The sequence below is a fragment of the Electrona antarctica genome (genome assembly GCF_951216825.1).
Source record: "Electrona antarctica genome assembly, chromosome: 17".
Lineage (NCBI taxonomy): Eukaryota > Metazoa > Chordata > Actinopteri > Myctophiformes > Myctophidae > Electrona > Electrona antarctica.
The window spans coordinates 26,826,377-26,845,663 of record NC_136798.1 but is presented as its reverse complement, the minus strand read 5'-3'; the positions used below and the strand labels follow the sequence as shown (position 1 = coordinate 26,845,663).

The window sequence follows — 19,287 nt, the reverse complement described above, 5'->3', positions numbered from 1 at the left end:
CCACCAAATTTTGGTGGTCAAATGCGGAAGTGCAACCGAGCGCTCAATGTTAAAGCCCAGCTGCACGGGGTTTCCCGGTCATGAATCCACGGGTCCGCCTGTAGTCCCTCCTCCTACCACTAGGGAGGAGAGCTTCAACGTTGGAAAGTCTGCCTGCCCCCTTGTATATGACATTGTGAGATGGAGGATGACTGATTTAAGCAGTCACACCTGGTCAAACTAGAACTGGACTCAGAGCTGGGTGTGGCTGCGCACCTGTTGTGCATGGACTTGATCAAGGCACAACAGGTTAAATCATCTGGAGTGGTTTTTGTGGAGTCATCTCCACAAAAACACTCAAGATAGCCTCTGTCCGGACAGTGGAGAGCTATCGCCTCTCCTGTGTAAAATGTCATGCGTTGTATTATTCCTTGCAGATGGAGGAATAAACGGTCTACTTAAGAAAGATGCCCTGTGTTGTGTCCTTCCTTGCCCTGGGGCAAGGAAGGACACAACACAGGGCATCTTTCTTTTTTTTTGTTTTACAATTTTATTTATACATTTTCAGGTTTAAAGACAAGAAAGTAGACCGTTGTGTCCTTCCTTGCCCCAGGACAAGGAAGGACACAACACAGGACAAGGAAGGACACAACCTGGGGCAAGGAAGGACACAACACAGGGCAGCTTTCTTAAGTAGACCGTTGTGTCCTTCCTTGCCCTGGGGCAAGGAAGGACACAACACAGGGCAGCTTTCTTAAGTAGACCGTTTATTCCTCCATGTGCAAGGAATAATACAACACATGACATTTTACACAGGAGAGGCGATAGCTCTCCACTGTCCGGACAGAGGCTACCGTATCTTGAGTGTTTTTGTGGAGATGACTGATTTAACCTGTTGTGCCTTGATCAAGTCCATGCACAACAGGTGCGCAGCCACACCCAGCTCTGAGTCCAGTTCTAGTTTGACTCAGGCCAGGTGTGACTGCTTAAATCAGTCATCCTCCATCTCACAGACATATCTATGATGTACAGTATGACCTTGGGCAAGGTTTCAGCGCAATCAGAGTCATTTGACTTTCATCATTATCACATTTTTTGATAAAAAGTTATTGTAGATATTTCAAAAAGTATTTTAAACCAGCCCAAATTGATTAAATCAACAAATTACCAGCTGCATTATTAGGTAGGAACCAAAATGCTCTAAGGCGAAACTATTGTGTTGTGAGGGTTTCTGAACTGTCCAAAGCTGTCCTTATATCAGAAATCCTTTTACCTAGAGATGGACTGACTTGGAAATTCTTCGCCAATACCAATACTTGGCCGATTTGTTATTAATCATTATCCCTATTGTGCCAGTTTAAGAAAAGCATCTTCATCATAAAGAATAACCTCATCACATTAACTTTTAATTGCACAAATTCGATCATACAGATTTTTAAACAAAATACAAATACAGATGACAGTTAAAAAGGCAAGTATCACCCGAAAACCGATGTACAGACGATAAATTGGTGCATCCCTACTTTTCCCTAACACAACCCCAGGGCTCTCACACTGAACGTGCCTGCCCTGGTCCTTCATGTTTTGTTTCGGGTTTTCTTTCGGTGTGCTAAGCAGGGATTGGCCTTCATCAGTGTGAGCATCAGCAACTCTCACTTCCTCTAAATATTTCCTGGGGAAACGTGCGTGTGCGCGAGGAGAATGGGGGGGGGGGGGGGGGGAGGGGGTTCATGTGACAGAAATGTCCCTGTGTGCACCAAACAAAAGCTGGACTCAAAAATTGTACTTAAGTACAGTACTCGAGTAAATGTACTTAGTTACTTTACACAACTGGTTGGAGGGAGAGAGAGAAAGAGAGAGAGGCAGCAGGATGGAGAGGCAGACTAAACAATCTGCATGTGTCTCCGACCTCCCTCTCGGTTCCCTGGAGGACGTGAGGTTGTTATCAGCATGCTGCTCCACCTCCAACACAAACACTGAACAAAACCCTGGCCACTGGCCTCCACCTCCTCTGCTCACCCCATCACCATCCAACTGCCGCTATCCTCCTTTCACCTTCCAGGTGTGGGGTGTCATCTTCACGTGATCAGTACTGTATACTGTTGTCACCTCTTTAAAAGGAAGCACAACGACGACGGCTGGGTATACACGTTTGTCCTTTGTTGTAATTTGTAAAGATATGGAGAAGAAATAAAAAAGTCATTTCACCCATCACTTTTGTAAATGATATTCGTCTAAGTCTGGATATCGCACCAGGAGTAAGAGTGGGTGGTAACAAAAAATTTATCCATCCACCTTTCACTCACACAGCTGATGCCAATGTTCACTTAACTCTCAGAGAAACTTTAATGTTTGCTTAGGGCACTAAAAGACGAAGTAAGAGCGGGCGACTGGGCACCCCTCACACGAGTGTGATTGTTTTTTACAATTAAAAACAAATATCCGGTGCTCGGCTGAGGCTGTGGTAAAGCAGTAAAAGCACACAACTCGGACAGGCCGAGTCGAATTAAGGTGACTTCCCAATGCATTTAAACAAATCAATGTGATTTGTTTTAAGTTAAGTTTAATCGACTACATCGATTAGACTGACTATTTTATACAACAGTGTCACGTAAAAATAGTTAAAATAACCGTATCTCAACGTGTTGCAAAACAATGAGCTTGTAGAGGTGCTTCATCCCTTGTCCTTCTACCTTCTATGAATACTAGGGGTGCACGATATGAAGTTATGACCGATATCCCATCTCCAATTATTTGCAGGGTCAAATCTGCCGATACCCACATATATTGTAAATATGTTATTTACTGTATACCCTGCAATCCTGAATAAACAAGACAGTGAACAAAAAATCTGACGATACCGATTTTGACAGTCACACAGTCGGCATTTTTATGGCCAATATGGCCGATTCCGATACCGATTATATTGTGCATCTCTTTTTTTTCTTTTTTTAAGTTTGTTTTTTGGCTTTTCTGCCTTTTATTGATAGATACAAGTGAATATTGACAGGAAAGAGGGAGAGAGACAGGGGGAGACATGCAGAAAAACTGGACCGGACTACGCAGTAGAATGAAAAGACAGGACCGAAAAGAGACAATGTAAACTACTGTATACTGCATACTGTTAGTGTATTTAAATTATCTACTATAGACCAATTATTTGTTTTAATACAAACATTGAGACTGTTTAATGTAATCAATTCCCAACAGATCCCCAAACATTGCTGTTTTGGGGAGCGTTGGTTTAAGTTCATTCAACCTCCTCTGTGTTTTGACTAGCGAGATGCTCCTAACAAGACAGACAAGCAACCGTGTCACGGATGCGACCGCTGTGAGCTTAAAGGTCTGCTATTCACGGCCGCTCTCTGCTTACGACACCTTCGCGGGATGGAGCATAAATTAGGCTTGATGGGCTGCAGCTGCACGAGCAGACTCTGCTGCCCCGTAATTTCCCCTGGTCTTATGACAGCGACTGTAGGTGGGGTTTTGATGACAACTGCATTGAATGTTGATGTCACTGAGCAGTATGGATGGGGATTGAGGGTTTTCTTTTTGTCTGTTTTTTCTTTACTTTTGTTCATAAGAAAAAAATCATGTATACTGTACCAATTGTATAATAATTTATAAAAAAAATATTATTTGACAAACAATGAATGGCTATTATTGTTTACACACCACAAAAACCAAGGATTACATATTTCATGAGCGAGAGATCACAGTAAACATCCTAAACATTCTTCCTCCATACTGGAAGAAAAATAGCAATTGAGGGTTTGATAGGATGCATTTTTAAACGTGAGGCTGCGACCACATTTACATTGCATCTTATGAGCAACAGGGTTCATGTGGTGCTGGCCTGTGCACAGATACTGGTCATTATCAGTGTGAGTAGAGTGTGACATCGTCTGATAAGGGGTCTATACACACTAGTGACACTACTAGATCTTATACTGTAGGTCAATGGCTCTTAAACGGTGTGCCGAGTCTTTGGGAGCACACATTTTTATTGCAGTATAGAGAAATGTATGTATGTACATTATTTCTTTAGTTACTTTACATAAACACATTAACTGGCGGGTATATTAATTAATTCTTCCGCCACTGCCGGTGTTTTTCAGTGAAGACCGCTATATTGTCCCACCGGGACATGAGACGTGAATCGGATGTAAACAAACGCTGTGCAAATTGATGGGAAATAGTCTTTTCTTTCACCTGGAAAATACATTTTGTAACCGCGATCATCAATTCTTTAGTTATGGGTCGTTGACCAAAAACTCAATCTGGGAAAAGAATCCAAGATAAATGCATTTTTCTAAATCTGATAACGTGGAGGCGAACGGCAGGCCAAATGTTCACCTCCGTTTCATTTCTGGTTGTATCCTTTGCTTAGCGACCTAGAACCATTCATACGTTGGCCAAGAGCACGATCTATCATAAACCATTGAAAAGACCACATGACTGAGATCTCTGTCAATGGCAGGGAATGTGTTCATACTGTATATCAGTACTTTGTGCACACTATATCCTCTTTTTCAACCTGAGTGATATGTGTTGTGTTGCATTGAGACAAGTTGTGAGCTTGTAGATCAACAATTTCTGATTATGTATTATAATATCTGAATATTATATACTTATTACAATATAATAAAAAAGGCTTATAGTGGTTACATTTTATTTGGCGTCAGTAAATAAAATAAAATGGTTCACAAAGCTATGAGAGTGATCATATTGCGTTATAGATTAGGCTGTTTTGCATGTATATGACTAGAGGTGTGCCTTGAGATGTTGGTGACCCTAAGCCTAGGGTACATTTTGAAAAGCATTGCACTAAGTCTAAGATATGATCATACTCGTATACTGTACAGCGGGTATATTGTCTTGGCACTTGCCCAGACCCTTATCCTCGTGGGTGGCTGCTGTGTTGTAATGTTGGTGATCTAATGTAAGCATAGAAGCTTACAGTATTCTGCTGTATACGCTCATTTCAAACAACTTTGGAAAAGATTGCAGGCTATCCTCCAACTTGTAAAAATGTAGTGCCAGTATAAAATGTTAAGACTTCTCAACACCCCGGCTTGAAGGCGCCCCGTCGACAGAATCGTATCTTGAGGCGGTGTTTTGTTTCTCTTTACGGAAAAAGGAATGGATAAAACAATATCGATGACATCTGATGAGCGCAATGGTTCTCAACGTTGTCCGGGGACCACGTGGGTAAAAAAACCCACGTGGAGCTTACAAATGGACCCGTATAAACATCTTATCAAATGAGGTGTCTGTCTACTAATGGATATCAAACTGGGGGTCCTTGAAATCAAAAAGTTTGAGAACCACTGATAGAACCCCCCCCTATCAATTTTGAAATCAAGGGAGCAACTTTGGAACGCATCTTGCCAATAGTTACATCATGGCAAGGTACACAACACAAATCTATACCTATTGGCATTGTGCTTTAACCACAAAACCCATGTGGTTGAGCGGAGTCCCGCAGGGCTCTATACTTCTATTTTCTGTTATTGAGGGGAAAGCTTTAGCTGAGAGTGGTTAACTGCGATTTTCACTCACAATAATTAATTAGCCCTTCACTAAATCCCACCCCAAAAAGCGATTGTCCAATGCCAACCCAAATAGTTTAGCAACGGTTGCTATGCAGGTCAAGCTTTCTTCACTGCTAACATGCCTATTGGACGAGATAATATCTTGTCCGGACGAGATAATATCTTGTACGGACGAGATAATATCTTCTCCGGACGAGATAATATCTTGTACGGACGAGATAATATCTTGTCCGGACGAGATATTATCTTGTACAGACGAGATATTATCTTGTACGGACAAGATAAAATATATTTTGATTGCATGGCCATTCAGGGGCTCCGTATGATCAAGAAGGGCATTCATTTTACGCAGAAAAAAAACACAAAAGGTGAAATATGGAGTAATGGAGATAAAACGTTTCTGCCCAGCAGAAACGATATACAGTATGATACTGTGTCCAAGGCTCGTGACATGTGCTGCAATGTTAATTTGCATAATATGACATCATGTTTAACCGCCCTTAACTGCAGTCCACATGTACAAGTTTACAAAATCTTCATCCATAATGGAGGGCTCTGTGACATGAATTAAGCCCGATTCATGCCTGGTTGCGCCAGAAAATAGGAGATCTACAAGCTCACAACGTGAGCTTGTAGAGCGTCTTATTTTTGGTATGAGACGCTGCACTGGCGTGCGACTAACAATAAATCAGGCGCTAGTGTAGTTAGGGGTTGACCACTGGATAGTTTTCTGAGCCCGGATGTGAATGTGTCGACTAATACCACATTGGCCTTTCCCTGCGTGTCATTTCATTTTGGTTTTCCGAGCATTTCTGGTGTTCCGAGGCTCTGACCTCTGGTTTTCTGGTCAGACTGGTAATCTAGCAGCTCAAGCTGCTCCTGCATTTGCACTCATTATAGCGTCACTCCAAAGAAGAGTGTCCGACTGAATGCCTGCAATGTGAAGGCCAAAAGTGTCAGAAACCTCATATCTCCACATTTCAATGTTACTTATATATTTTCGTAAACGAATGCCCTACTACTGTGTCATAGATGTGTCAGGCAAAATAGCAGGTCTACAAGCTCACAACACGATGTAGATGGCCCTTTTCGCCATTGTACATTCTTAATTTAAATGGTAATAAAAACGGAACGGTTTCGAACATACAAGGTTTCCACCCGACAGTGACAAAATGCAACTGGGGGAAAGAGGAAAAAGGCATCCTCAGTCATGCAGATAAAGCTGTGGGCAATGGAACAGTGTCACTGCGGGTGTGTGTGTGTGTGTGTGTTCTATACAGTGGCTCCCTTATCAGGGGTGGCGTACGGACAAGCGAAGGCCCGCGGGGGCTTGAATCACTGCAGTCTCTGTCACACGCAGTCAATGAAGGAGGGTTTTTCTCCGCAGACAAAGAGAGGCTGTCTGCAGAGCCTGTGACAGGTCGCACACCACTGGCCTCCTGCTCTCATTAAAAGCCCTACTAGGTCAAGGGGAAGGGGAGGGGGACAATGAGGGCAGTGGTGGAAAGTAGAAAGTACTTTTATTTAAGTACTCTACTGGAGTCGAATTTTGAGGTACTTTCTGCTTTCACTATTAAATTGTTTTATTATTTGTAGTTCTATTGTACTACGTACATCTCAGAGGGAAACATTTTCACTTGCTAGAATCATTTGACAGCTTTAATTATTTGTTATTTTGTCGATGTAGTGTATATTTTGGCTATTCAAAACAAAAAAGAGCTGATCTACAAGCTCACAAAGCACTCACGATGTGTCGCGATGCAACACGTTGAGAGCATGCAATTTTAGTCACGATTGACATTTTAGTTGACTTTAGTTGAGTTAATGTCATACATTATTGGCGATTTTAGGCACTGAACATACTGTAGGAACATATAAATAAATCATTTTCTATTTGGCTTTTAGGATTGCACAGTGCAGATATGACAAATAACATAACTATTACAATTAATTAAATTAATTTAATTTAATTTAAAAAAAAAATCTTCCCAAAATGAGTTAATAGCACAGGCAGACACTTCACATACTACAGCATGTCTGGAATACATGTCAGAGTTGAAATAGACATGTAAATATGAAATAAATGCTTAAACATGTAGCTAGGTATAAGACCACAGAAGTGAACCTTTCACGCCTGTTTTCTGCAACTCTATAAGCCATATCTCCAAAACTGGTGGGTCAAACTGAACAACCAATATGTCAATTTGAAGCTATGATTCCCTGCTTTCATATGACATGAAAAGAACGAAAATTCTAAAAAGGTCCAATGGCAGTCCCTCAGTCAAATGTGGTCACATATGACAGAGTGCTAACAAAGCGTGACAGATTAGCAGTCTATCCAGAAACAAACAAGGCGGTATCAAAGGGCGGTTGCATGCAGCTGTTTACAACTCAACCCTCAGACAAAGAGTCAATTATGTAGTTTAGTCTTTGCTACTCATTTTCTGGGTACTTCAAGGTCAGGTTTACATGCGATTGATTCTGCACTCCTGTTGGCATGTGTACATAATCCTTACAGTGGTTGTCTTCTTGCATCGTTGTTATTCTTGATCATTCCGAGTTGCGTGTTTACCTCCTATGTTTTGTCGACCTGTCCAATAAACCAAATATACAACCACAGACTACAGAGGAGGTGACCTGGAGGTATACATAGCTGTCCCATTTCAGCACCCTGCACTGCACGTTAGACACAGACAGAAAAACATAAATACACACACAAAACAATTGGAGAGCCTTGTTACTATACTTTTGCATCCCTATTCTGGGCAAGTCATAATAGGCGAACGCTCTGTGCACGAGCATAGCAGCAGATATACTGTACTGTATATGCATTATGCAATGGATGTTAGTCAAGGTTTGATCGATTGATTGATTGAATGTTTTATTTCACATTCTGTGAAAACAGCAGATCTACTAAACACGTCACAGCACGAGTTTGTAGAATGGCTATTTTTAACTAATTTATTTGGCATAGAGGGGGGAAGGGAGTGTACAGAGTATAGACTTCTGCGGGAAGTCTACTTACGTTTTGCGTGGATAAATTATATTAAACATTGTTAATTCTTTTTTAATGTCCAATAAATCAAATTAAGCTAGATTAGACAAGTCTAGACTAAAGTAAACTGAAATAAGCTAAACAAATCCAGCATGACCATATCCTAGCACTGACGCCTCAAGGCTTGGCTTTGCAAATAAGCAGCTGCAACTTTGCTACATCCATGCCCGGGTATTGGGCAATGGCTGATAAAGACGGCGCAAGTAAAAAACGTATGATATTGTCAGAGGTGGAGACCTTGTATTTAGATGCATTGTTTATTATTATTAACAAGAAATCTATTCAAAATGGTGTAAATAGCAATAGATCTGCTATTTTCAGTACATTTGTTGTTACACAATTTACGGGGGAGACAAAAAAGTATGATTATGGAGATACGAGGTTTCTGCTTGACAGCAACGATACAGTATGTGCTGCTGCCTACAATTAATCTGATTAATGTACGTCTGAGCATCTTGCACATTATCGTGATCTCACTCAGCCTAATACATTCTTAATGTAGTGTCAAGAAAAATGTCTTCAACCTTTACCGCAATCATTTATGTGAGAAACCAAAATGAGAAAATATGTGCTATTAATTATGATCCCCTCCTTGCAGCCCAGTGCTAGTACGTCCTCTGCAGTGGCGGCTGTGTTGTGATCGTCGCGATCGTGCTACGAGCTTGTAGATCTGTTATTTTTTGACAAATCATGAAAATGTGGCGCAAATCTTTGAATATATATTCTTTGCTTCTGTGGTACAAAACAATTCAGTTGGGGGTCGGTGGCCAAACATCATTTTGGGGGTCCTTGACATGAAAGAGTTTGAGCACCACTGATATAGAAACAGGTTTTTCAGAAACATCTGGCCTCAGGTCTTAATGGGTTAAGGACATGAACCCTAGCATCCCTATTCTTCAGAAACATCTGGCCTCAGGTCTTAATGGGTTAAGGACATGAACCCTAGCATCCCTATTCTGCTATAACAGGTGAAAGTAGACAAACATTATGTGAACACCAGACAAACCTTTGGTGAAAATAGGCAAATATTCTGGAGGGAAAAAACCACTCAAACAGGTTTGAGTGGTTAAAGGACCACTTCACCACTTTTCAACCTATCTTCATATAATAGGTCCTCACTAATAATCATGATAAAATGGCACAATTTTTTTCTACTCAGTCTGTGTCTCATAGGAGGGCTGTGGGCAGTTCAGAAACCCGTCCACCAGTGACATCATCATTAGGCACATATTTTTTTTACAAAAAAGCTAACCTGCAGTTTCTAGCTTGAATTCCCCATCGAATTAAAAACACCTTAAATATTTTAGTTATTTTATAGTTTGTCATTCACTCAATAGGGACCGCGCTCTCCCGTCACAAGTTGATGATGTTGATGAAACATGCTCTAACTAAAAAACAATTTAGTTAGCACATGTATTGTCTGTAATACTTCATAAGGTTAATAATATGAGCATCAAAATAATATTTTAAATACTTTTCATTAGCACATGCATGCATTTTACATTCCAAGGGGCTGGACCACACATGGACCCCATTTGGTTCTGCATCTTCCTATGTGACCTGCCACCTTCATGTCATCTCTTGAAAAATGACCACCATATAGGATTTGTGGTTGGCTCAGTTAAAGAGATGACCCAGAGGAATGTTCATGCCAAATTTCACACTTGTATCACCAAGTGAAATATCGTTCCCATTATCTGCTGTACTATAATGGGTTAATTGTAGAGCAGTGTGAGTGAGCACATCCTCTGCTCTTGCCTGTGCTGTGTTCTGCTGTGTTCTTCTAAGCCTGCAGTGTTGGCATGCCGTGCACTTGGCACTCCCACCGGCTATTGAGTTTTCACTAAATGAGGTCAGAGGCTGCTTGGTTTTTAGACCAGTGGTTCTCAACCTGTGGGCTGGGGCCCTGCTGGTGGGCTGTGAGGTTATTGTGAGTAAATAGCTACATAAGTACTACTGGGGTTAGGGTATAGATTAGGACTAAATGCATACTTTAGTCAAGTGCACTTATCTCCACACCTGCTAATAGCTCGCCTCTTTCATCAGGCTAATTGTCAGGCAGTCCAAGTGCTGAGTGCAACTAGAAATCCCCTGGTTTCTGCTACTCATTTCCTAATCCTAATGTGCTATACCTGCATACGTCTTACTATAATTTACACCCAGTTCTATCTTCTTTCTGTATCTGTCCTGTTTCATAACTGCTGTACTGCCATGACAATTGAATACCCCGCATGGGATTAATAAAGGTCTGTCTAACGCCAGGTTACAGAGTGAAACCTAGCATGCATCTGAACAACAAGCATCTAAATAACATTATTAGATTTACATAATGCTAGGCTATGAGTTATTTTTTAAATTCAGAGTGGCTTAAGCACTTAAAGCTGCTATAAGCAATATTATGTCGAAATTTTAATGACCTTTTTTTATTATTATTTTTATTCAGACAGCCAGCAATGAGTAAAATGCTCCCAAAAATGTCTCTGTGACACATCTATGGGCCACAATCTGAACATTCAAAGATGTTCCTAGAAGCTTCGTCATTGGTCGAAAAAAAACCCGGTCGAAATGACTAACCAATCAGGAAGTAGACAGGCAAATCGACCAATGGCAAAGCTTCTAGGAAAATCTTTGAATGCAGATTGTGGCCCCTAGATGAGTCACAGAGACTACATTTTTTGGGAGCGTTTTACCCATTGCTGGCTGTCTGAATACCAAAAAAAAGGGCTAATTCAAATTTCACATAATAATGCTTATAGCAGCTTTAAGCCCTGTTTTATAATTTGTCTATTTTTGAAACAAATTTAGAAAATGTTTGCCTATAATAACTGTGCCCAAAATAAGGGTGCCAGGGTTAATGTGGTTAAACTGCTTTAATTCCACAGACCATCCACATGAAAAGCAACAGTATAGTACACGCTGTTGCTCAATGTCAGGTCCAGGGTCCCCCAGGGGATCAAATGGACGCTCATGAGGGTGTACCAAGCCCCCAGTAAGGCTATCCAACGTTGAAGCTGCCACTACCTACTGGCGAAAAGTGGAACTGCAGCACGTTCATGGAGGTGGACGGACGTTCGTTCAGTGACGTCATGTGCGTAACGTGACGTCACTGGACCTCAAATTTGAGGTCCAGGCTTAACTTCTGCTCACTCGAGCCATTGAGTTATAATTGTTCTTCCGGCAGTATTCCGGGGGCTTCAAAACGCCACTGAGCAACTTCCATTGAAATGAATAGCGGGGGGCGGGGCTAACGCTCCGGTTCGGTCTCTATCCTTGTATTACTCTATGGGGTGAACACTGAACCACAGTGCAGAATGTTACTCTATGGGGTGTACACTGAACCACAGTGCAGAATGTTCGTTGGATCCTTTAGAGCAGTGGTTGTCAACCTTTTTCATATCAAGGCCCATTATTGTGTCAGCATTTGAGCCACGGACCACCATTTGATGAGATTTAGACTTAATGGCACAAAACTAAAGAATTTGTTATCGTTGGATAGGATTTTGTCCACAATTCTTGAAAATTAAGTAATGCCGATGTTTAACAATGATTTGTGGGTCCATTTGGTTTCATTTTACACTCTCAAAAGTTAAATAACTAATAAGAGTCCATTTGGTTACAAACTCTCCATCATTTAACTGGGGACCACATGGAACCCCCTCAAGGACCACTGGTGGTACCCGGACCATTGGTTGAAAACCACTGTTTTAGAGGTTGCAATAAGGTGGAAGTACTTACTATATATACACCTCATTATTATTATTATTATTATTATTATATACAATATATTTTTTACAAGTACTGTGTTTGAGGTACTAGCCAGTATCCAGACCAACCTTTTCTTTCAGACATATTATGACACTCATTGGGCCGATTCACTAAGGTGGACATAAATAACTGGTTAAATCATTAGTGAATCAGACCACTAACTAGCAATTGTTGTAAATGCCGGTACGTTCAAAATATTTCGGATTTCAGTTAGTGAATCGAATCCATTCCGTTTTGGGCCTCACCTGTCACACAATGTATTAGGTGACTTTCTTTTATTTCTTTATTTGACAAATAAAGTAACAAACCTAAGTGAACAATTAAAAAATGTTTTCAAAATGGAAAAATCACACCCGTGTGAAGTGAGTGGTGCAACTCCGTGTGGGGGTCCCCGGGGGGTCCCCAGAAGTTCCAGACCCACAGGCAGGGTGCGGTTCCGGCGAGCCGCCCCACGTCCGAAACGGTTGAAAAATTACAGAGTTACCGTGTGGGGGTCCCTCTACTGTACTGTCACTGTACTGTACTGGCACACCCAAAATCATCATATATATACAGTTAATATGTGCGTTTGTGTGTGTTAGCTTGCGCACAGGTGGTGAAAAACAACCATGCTATTTTCGTGCTCAGACCCACCCAGGCACACAGCCAGGCACCCAGCCAGGCAGCCACACACATAGCTTCGTAGCCACACACGTAGCTTTTTGCACCACTCAAAAAAAAACACCCTTTTAGGCCCTAAGAGTCTAAAAGCCCTTAGCTACACCCACCCAACCGGTAAAAAGGCACTTCTATATTGTTTCCATTGATCCCAACCATAACACAATCGATTATTAAAATAAACATGCTCTGAAAAAGCATGCAGTCATTTGACCACTTATCACAGCAGCCGTTAAGTGGACGGATGGGTGGGCCGTCAAAGAAGTTTGACCAACATTGCCTGCCTTAGAGCCCTGTGGTCTAACTGGGGGCTAAGAATTAAAAACATCAAATGTAACGTTGCGGCCTGGAAAGTGATCTATGACTTATATATATGATTTGGGCAATGCTTCAGCCTGATGAGAGCCCCAATGACATTATGTGAAAATAATAACACTAAGCTAGCTTACTGATCGATGCAGTCACACAGACTGACCTGACCCTCTTATACGTAGACAGATAGCCTCTGGTAGAGCCACACGTCTGTGATGCAAAAAAAATCAGTAGGGTTCATCCTTCGGGTAAGCATGACATAGTGTCATAGTAAATTGGACGGTGTTTTGACCAAAACGGTGTTTTGGTCAAATAGGCCTATCGTTGTATTAACTGTTGTACAACAGAGATCAATAACACAATTCATATTATATACAGTTAGTGGTACTACTAACCTAACTAAAGTCAGGTAGTAACTGAAGCCAGGACGACACACACAGACTGAGGCCCCATTCAGAGCCTCACCCAGTGTAACAACACAGGCTTGTCCTACTAAGTGACACAGGAGGCCCTGGGCAGCTCACTGAAGAAAAGCCCACAGACAGTGTGCAACCAAACAAGGCAACGTGAGACCTGGGCTACCCGGGGTGGAACAAAAACCAATACGCTGGGGGGACAAAGGGTAGAAGGGATGGGAGAAAGAGAGAGAGAGAGAGAGAGAGAGAGAGAGAGAGAGAGAGAGAGAGTGACAAAGAGTATAAGAGTCAGGAGGATGGAGGTAAACAGAGTCAAAGGGAAAGAGAGAGAGAGAGAGAAACAGAAACAGAGGGAGAGTGACAAAGAGTATAAGAGTCAGGAGGATGGAGGTAAACAGAGTCAAAGGGAAAGAGAGACAGAGAGAGAGGACGACAAAACGAGAGCATAAATAGACAGTTTTGGACATACAAGCGACCATACTGTGTGTTTTCTGTTACTGTTCAAGAAATGAGGGGAAAGAAGTGCCTGTGCTGCAATGCATCCAAGCCAGTTATTATTTAGTCACGTCAAGTAATTTTTAATACAGTACTATACCTTTGATTGGTTCAAACCTTATGAAACCTACAGTCACAAAAAAGTAAAAAATAGGTAGAGAAAATCTAGCTTTTGTGTGACACGACAAAATCTACGATATAATTTACAGGGGGGGAGGGCATACTGTAAAAACCTGAAATATGGAGATACAAGGTTTCTGCCTGACAGCAACAATATATAGACAGAGATAGAGAGGGGGGTGTTGCTGCCAGGGAGTGTATATGTGAATCTGATTACATAGAAGAATTGGATACACACCTCTATTGTCTAATACACTGTATGGTCCCTCTCTAACTGGGGGGGTGGGGGGGTCGAGAAAGACAGCAGGACCTCAGGGGAAATGTGGATTTAGAGGTGGAGACAGAGAATACGAGTGAAACGGGGAGAGAAAGGGTGAAAGTAGGATAAAAAAGAGACGTAGAACAAGGGAGCGAGTGTGTCTATTACATAACGTGTAGCGTGTTTGTTTTTATTCAAAGCGCGGTCCTGGTATAATGTTGTCCCAACATTCAGCGCCTCAGCCGCTCCACTGGGACAGCCCCAGACACACATACACAGACAGTAGATACTGAAAAGATACGGGAGATATCCACTGCCCACGGTGTCTGCTGAGAGAGTTCTTATCACGGGACTGTCAGCCACAAACTAGCATTTCAATGTTTTGGGTTTCCCTTTTTTTTTTTTTTTTTTTAACACCCAGCGGCTAGAATCAAAAGGTTTACCTGACATTATGAACCTTTTTGTCCTCTCTAGGCTCTGTGCGTAACTGTAGTCCCGGGTTTCCAGAAGGTGGCTTAACCCCATTGCGGTTCAGTTTCCCTTCATTAATTGGCTCAGCAAGCATATACACATCATTTTGCTTCCGGTTCAAATCTGCTGCCGACTCAGTGGCAAGCCAATCAAACTATGGAGATATGGAAAAATGAACCAGAACAGCAAACTGATTGTATTGCAAAATAGGGACAAAGATATATAAACGCCTCAATGTGTTATTCCAGTAACAGCAAGCTTTAGCCTCAACAATCCCATAAGTCACTGGTTCCCAAACTCTGGGTCGGGAACCATTTGTGGGTCGCGACACATACATTATTAAGGGTCCCTTTATTTTTTGTTTCCCACAGTTTGTTTTTAATTATTATCATTTCAAAACATTTTCAAAAAAGCAATAGATCTGCTATTTTCACTAGTTTGGGACCAGGGGAGATATCACATTTCTCTTTTGGTTCACAGGCTAAAAGTTTTGGAAACCACTGCTATAAGGTAATTAAGGTCAAATTTTGGATCTATCTGTCCACGTCAACAGGCTGAACTTCTTACCCGCCAACTCCCTGGAAGTGAGGTCGCTCTAGATAAAGATGCATGCCAGCGGAATGCCTAGACTGTCAAATAAACTGCATGGGCCATGTGCAATTGTGGGCCTTTAGGTCTCAATCTCAGAAGCATAATGATACAGTGCAATGTAGCTGTCATGGAAAACATGTATTAATAGTGAGGCACACAGTGAAATCCTCAGTGGTGTTTTATGTCAACCAAAATATAAACATGTAAATAGTAGAACATGCACACTGCACAGTTGTGCTTCCAGACGTAGGACAAGGGCAAAACCAGAAAGACTTGACCAAATGGGTAAATGTTTGAGGTCCCCGTGAGGAAATGGGTCATTTCCATGGCTAAGAAAGATTTTTAGAGCTACGTTTACAATTGGTAAAATATTCAGGTTGCCGTTACAGTAGGTTTTGGGGTTAGGGGTTGGCGTTGGGTTTAATGTTCTGTTATAGTTACAATGGCCAAACGGAACTGTAAAAAATGCATTTTAACAACAATTCGTTTTGACGTCCACACAGAGATATAGATAATGGAAAACATATACAGTACATGTAATAGTAACCTACACAGTAAATTCCTCAGTGTTCATTTATGCATTTGTTTTATGCAACTAAAATATAAACGTGTAAATGTGTGTGTGTATGTGTGTGTATATACAGTATATGAAATGAAATGATTATTATATTTACCCAGGGTATCTGGGCTAAGCTCAAGAACTTGTTTCCAGCCAGGCCCTGCTCATAGAACACATTTCATCGTAGTGGTTCAATGCCTTGTTCAAGGGCACTTCATTTTAACGTGTCGGACCGCTGATTCGAACTGGCGACCTTCCGGTATCAAGACCGCTCCGCAATCCGTTCGGCCACCGCTGCCACGAATATACACACACACACACACACACACACACACTACAGTAGTGCTTTCTAGACGCAAGACGAGTTACCCGCTCCTACGGTAGGTCTATCTATATTCCAAGAAGTCCCACGCCTGGGAATGTGAGGCAAAAATTCACCAGAATAACATGCGTGGTTTGTGGCCAAGTGGAGACGTGGGTTAAGTAAGATAACATGGAAAGCATTGTGCTGGTAGACCTCCCATCCTGGCTGTCCACAAAGATATTTTCTTTTTACTTAAGTAGAAATACTATTTTACTAGTAAAGGTACTGTATTAAAAAATGTGCCAGACCTTTAAAGAAAAATAGCCGATCTACAAGCTCACAACGCATTGCAAAGCGCTGGCTGTGAGCTTGTAGATTGTCTATTTTTGAATGTTGATTATAGTACTTTTTTTTAAAGATGTTTTGGGGGCTTTTTGCCTTTATTGTTAGTGGAAAGTGGAAACGAGGGGAGAAGAGCTGGGGCAAAGTTCATCAGGAATGGGACGGGAACGGGACTCGAACAGCGGTCACGCTGCATTAGGAGCCTAGGTGCCCGGAGTAAATGTAGTGTACTTAGTTACCATGGTTGGACGCTTTGCACTCTGGAGTTCTGCACTCACTTTGCAGAGAGGAAAGAGCGGACGCACGTCTCGCTTCCGTAGTTTTTTGATAGTGTAGGTTTGCTAGCACTTACTATGCCTTACATGCACGCAGGTTTGTGTATACAGTATATATATATATATATATATATATATATATATATATATATACATACATATACACACTGTATATATCCCAGTGGGTACGTCACAAGGATGTTTTGTTAAAAAATGTTATTCGTATAATTTTAATTTGTCAATCCATAACCTCAAACCTAACGCCAACCCCTAACCCCAACCTACCCTGAATATTTCACTAACTGTAAACTTAGCTCTAAAAATCTTTCCTAGCCATGAAAATGAACCATTTCCTCACAGGGACCTCAAAAATGTCCCCCATAAGGTCAAAGTCCTTGTGGTTTTACCATCCTTGTGGGGACTTTTGGTTCCCACGATGTGCGTAGTTAAACAAGAACACAGACGCAAACACAACTCACCTCGATCTCCGATATGCGTTGTGATCTGGTTGGTCAGGACCACCTGAGGAGAGGCAAAAAACAAACATATACAGTATTCACGGTGTGTGATGTAACCAGTCCTGCTGGGGGGGGGGGGGGGCAGAAGGGTGGCCAATAAATTTAGGGACAACAGTTAAGTCGTCGCTAAATTATTTAACCCAACCCAAGTCTGTCATCATCCCTCAATTACTTTACAGCTACAGTGACTTCACTTGCAACATGTGCCAAGTCCGTCTTCAACACCTGATCTGTTGCTTATGTCTGATTTGGTGTACCATGTCGTGCACCGAAAATAGCCCATCTGCAAACTCACAATTTGTTTTTGTTTTGAGCTTGTTTTGGGCTTGTACATTGTCTGTTTTCGCTGTGCGACACCGCCGCGCAACGAAGTATGAACCACCCTTTATTATGCCATGTTTTTAATATTGTGTCTGTGTGAGTTTTCTGTGTGTGTGAGTTGGCCTTGGTCACAAAGGCACGACTAGCAGTGTATGATAACAGTGTTTCCAGTAACAAGAGATAGTGTCCCAGTTTGCTTCACACGAATAAGCATAATGTAATCTTTTGTCAAAACGGCACACTTTGGTCTGAAAAATACGACGTATGCCAAAATAACCAGCCAGACAGCTAACTGAAGCAAGTTCATAAGTGATAAAGTTTCCCAGCGGGCCAGATACAATTCATTAAAATACAATAATACCATTCTATTATCCTGTCTTGTAAGCATTCAGAGAAACAACATTCGGTTTTGCATTCATTACATTTTTCTGGTTACGGTTGATTGTTCTACTTTTGATGGAAACACTGTCTGCTGCAGAGCTCTAACACGGCAGTTTTCAGTTATCCCATTAAAACCTGAGGCCGATTCTACCATCTTCTAAATCATTTTTCCGAAAAACGTATGTTGCTATATGAGTGGTGCTCAAACTTTTTAATGTTAAGGACCCCCAAATGAATATGTATATTTGGCCATGACACGTTGCAATGTGACATGTTGTGCGAGGTTGTACATCTGCTATGTTTGCAGAATGTTCACCCCAGAATAGGGTACTCTAGGGTTCATGTGGTTAACCACTATGCCATGCTGTGCCATCCTTTGGAGATTGTTTTTATGTGTTTCTATAAAAATGCCGTGTCTCAGGCTATTCAGGCTTATCTAGTACGATGTTTTTTCACCACAGTCCATAAAAACAGCAGATTTTTCAAAAGTGTAATCGTTGCTTAACTGACTTGTTCCAAGTATTTATCTTTACAACTTTTCAGAATGCATGTAAAACACATCTGGAGTGAATGGCACATTTCGTGTGGCTGCTTCGCCAGGTTCAGCCATTATGGTTACATAAGTGTCGTCACAAGCTCACAACGTCATCGTGAGCTTGTAAACCGGCTATTTTCAAATAGTTCAAGTATAATATTGACAAAGGGCAACGGCTAATTTTAAATGCTGGAAATTCTAATAATGTGGAAAACTGTACCAATGTTATAATGTCACATTCTCATAAACAATACATATATTATATTAATTCAGGAAATTGGTTTGAACGGCTACATTAAATGTGCCCCGCCCCCACATTTCCCATACTCAGAAGTCACTGAGTGGAAGAAGTCCAATGAAGTATAGGTTTAAGTGGT

General features: G+C 41.5%; 1 protein-coding gene across 5 annotated transcripts in view; it reads right to left on the bottom strand.

The window, feature by feature from the left end:
- Positions 1–19,287, bottom strand: part of rad51b (RAD51 paralog B) — a 151,537-nt gene that overhangs the window by 120,731 nt on the left and 11,519 nt on the right. For all 5 annotated transcript variants that reach the window (XM_079527030.1, XM_079527029.1, XM_079527028.1 and 2 more), the window contains exon 7: positions 17,635–17,677. In XM_079527030.1, the coding sequence (XP_079383156.1) occupies positions 17,635–17,677 (43 nt within the window). The remainder of the gene's footprint in view (positions 1–17,634; positions 17,678–19,287) is intronic.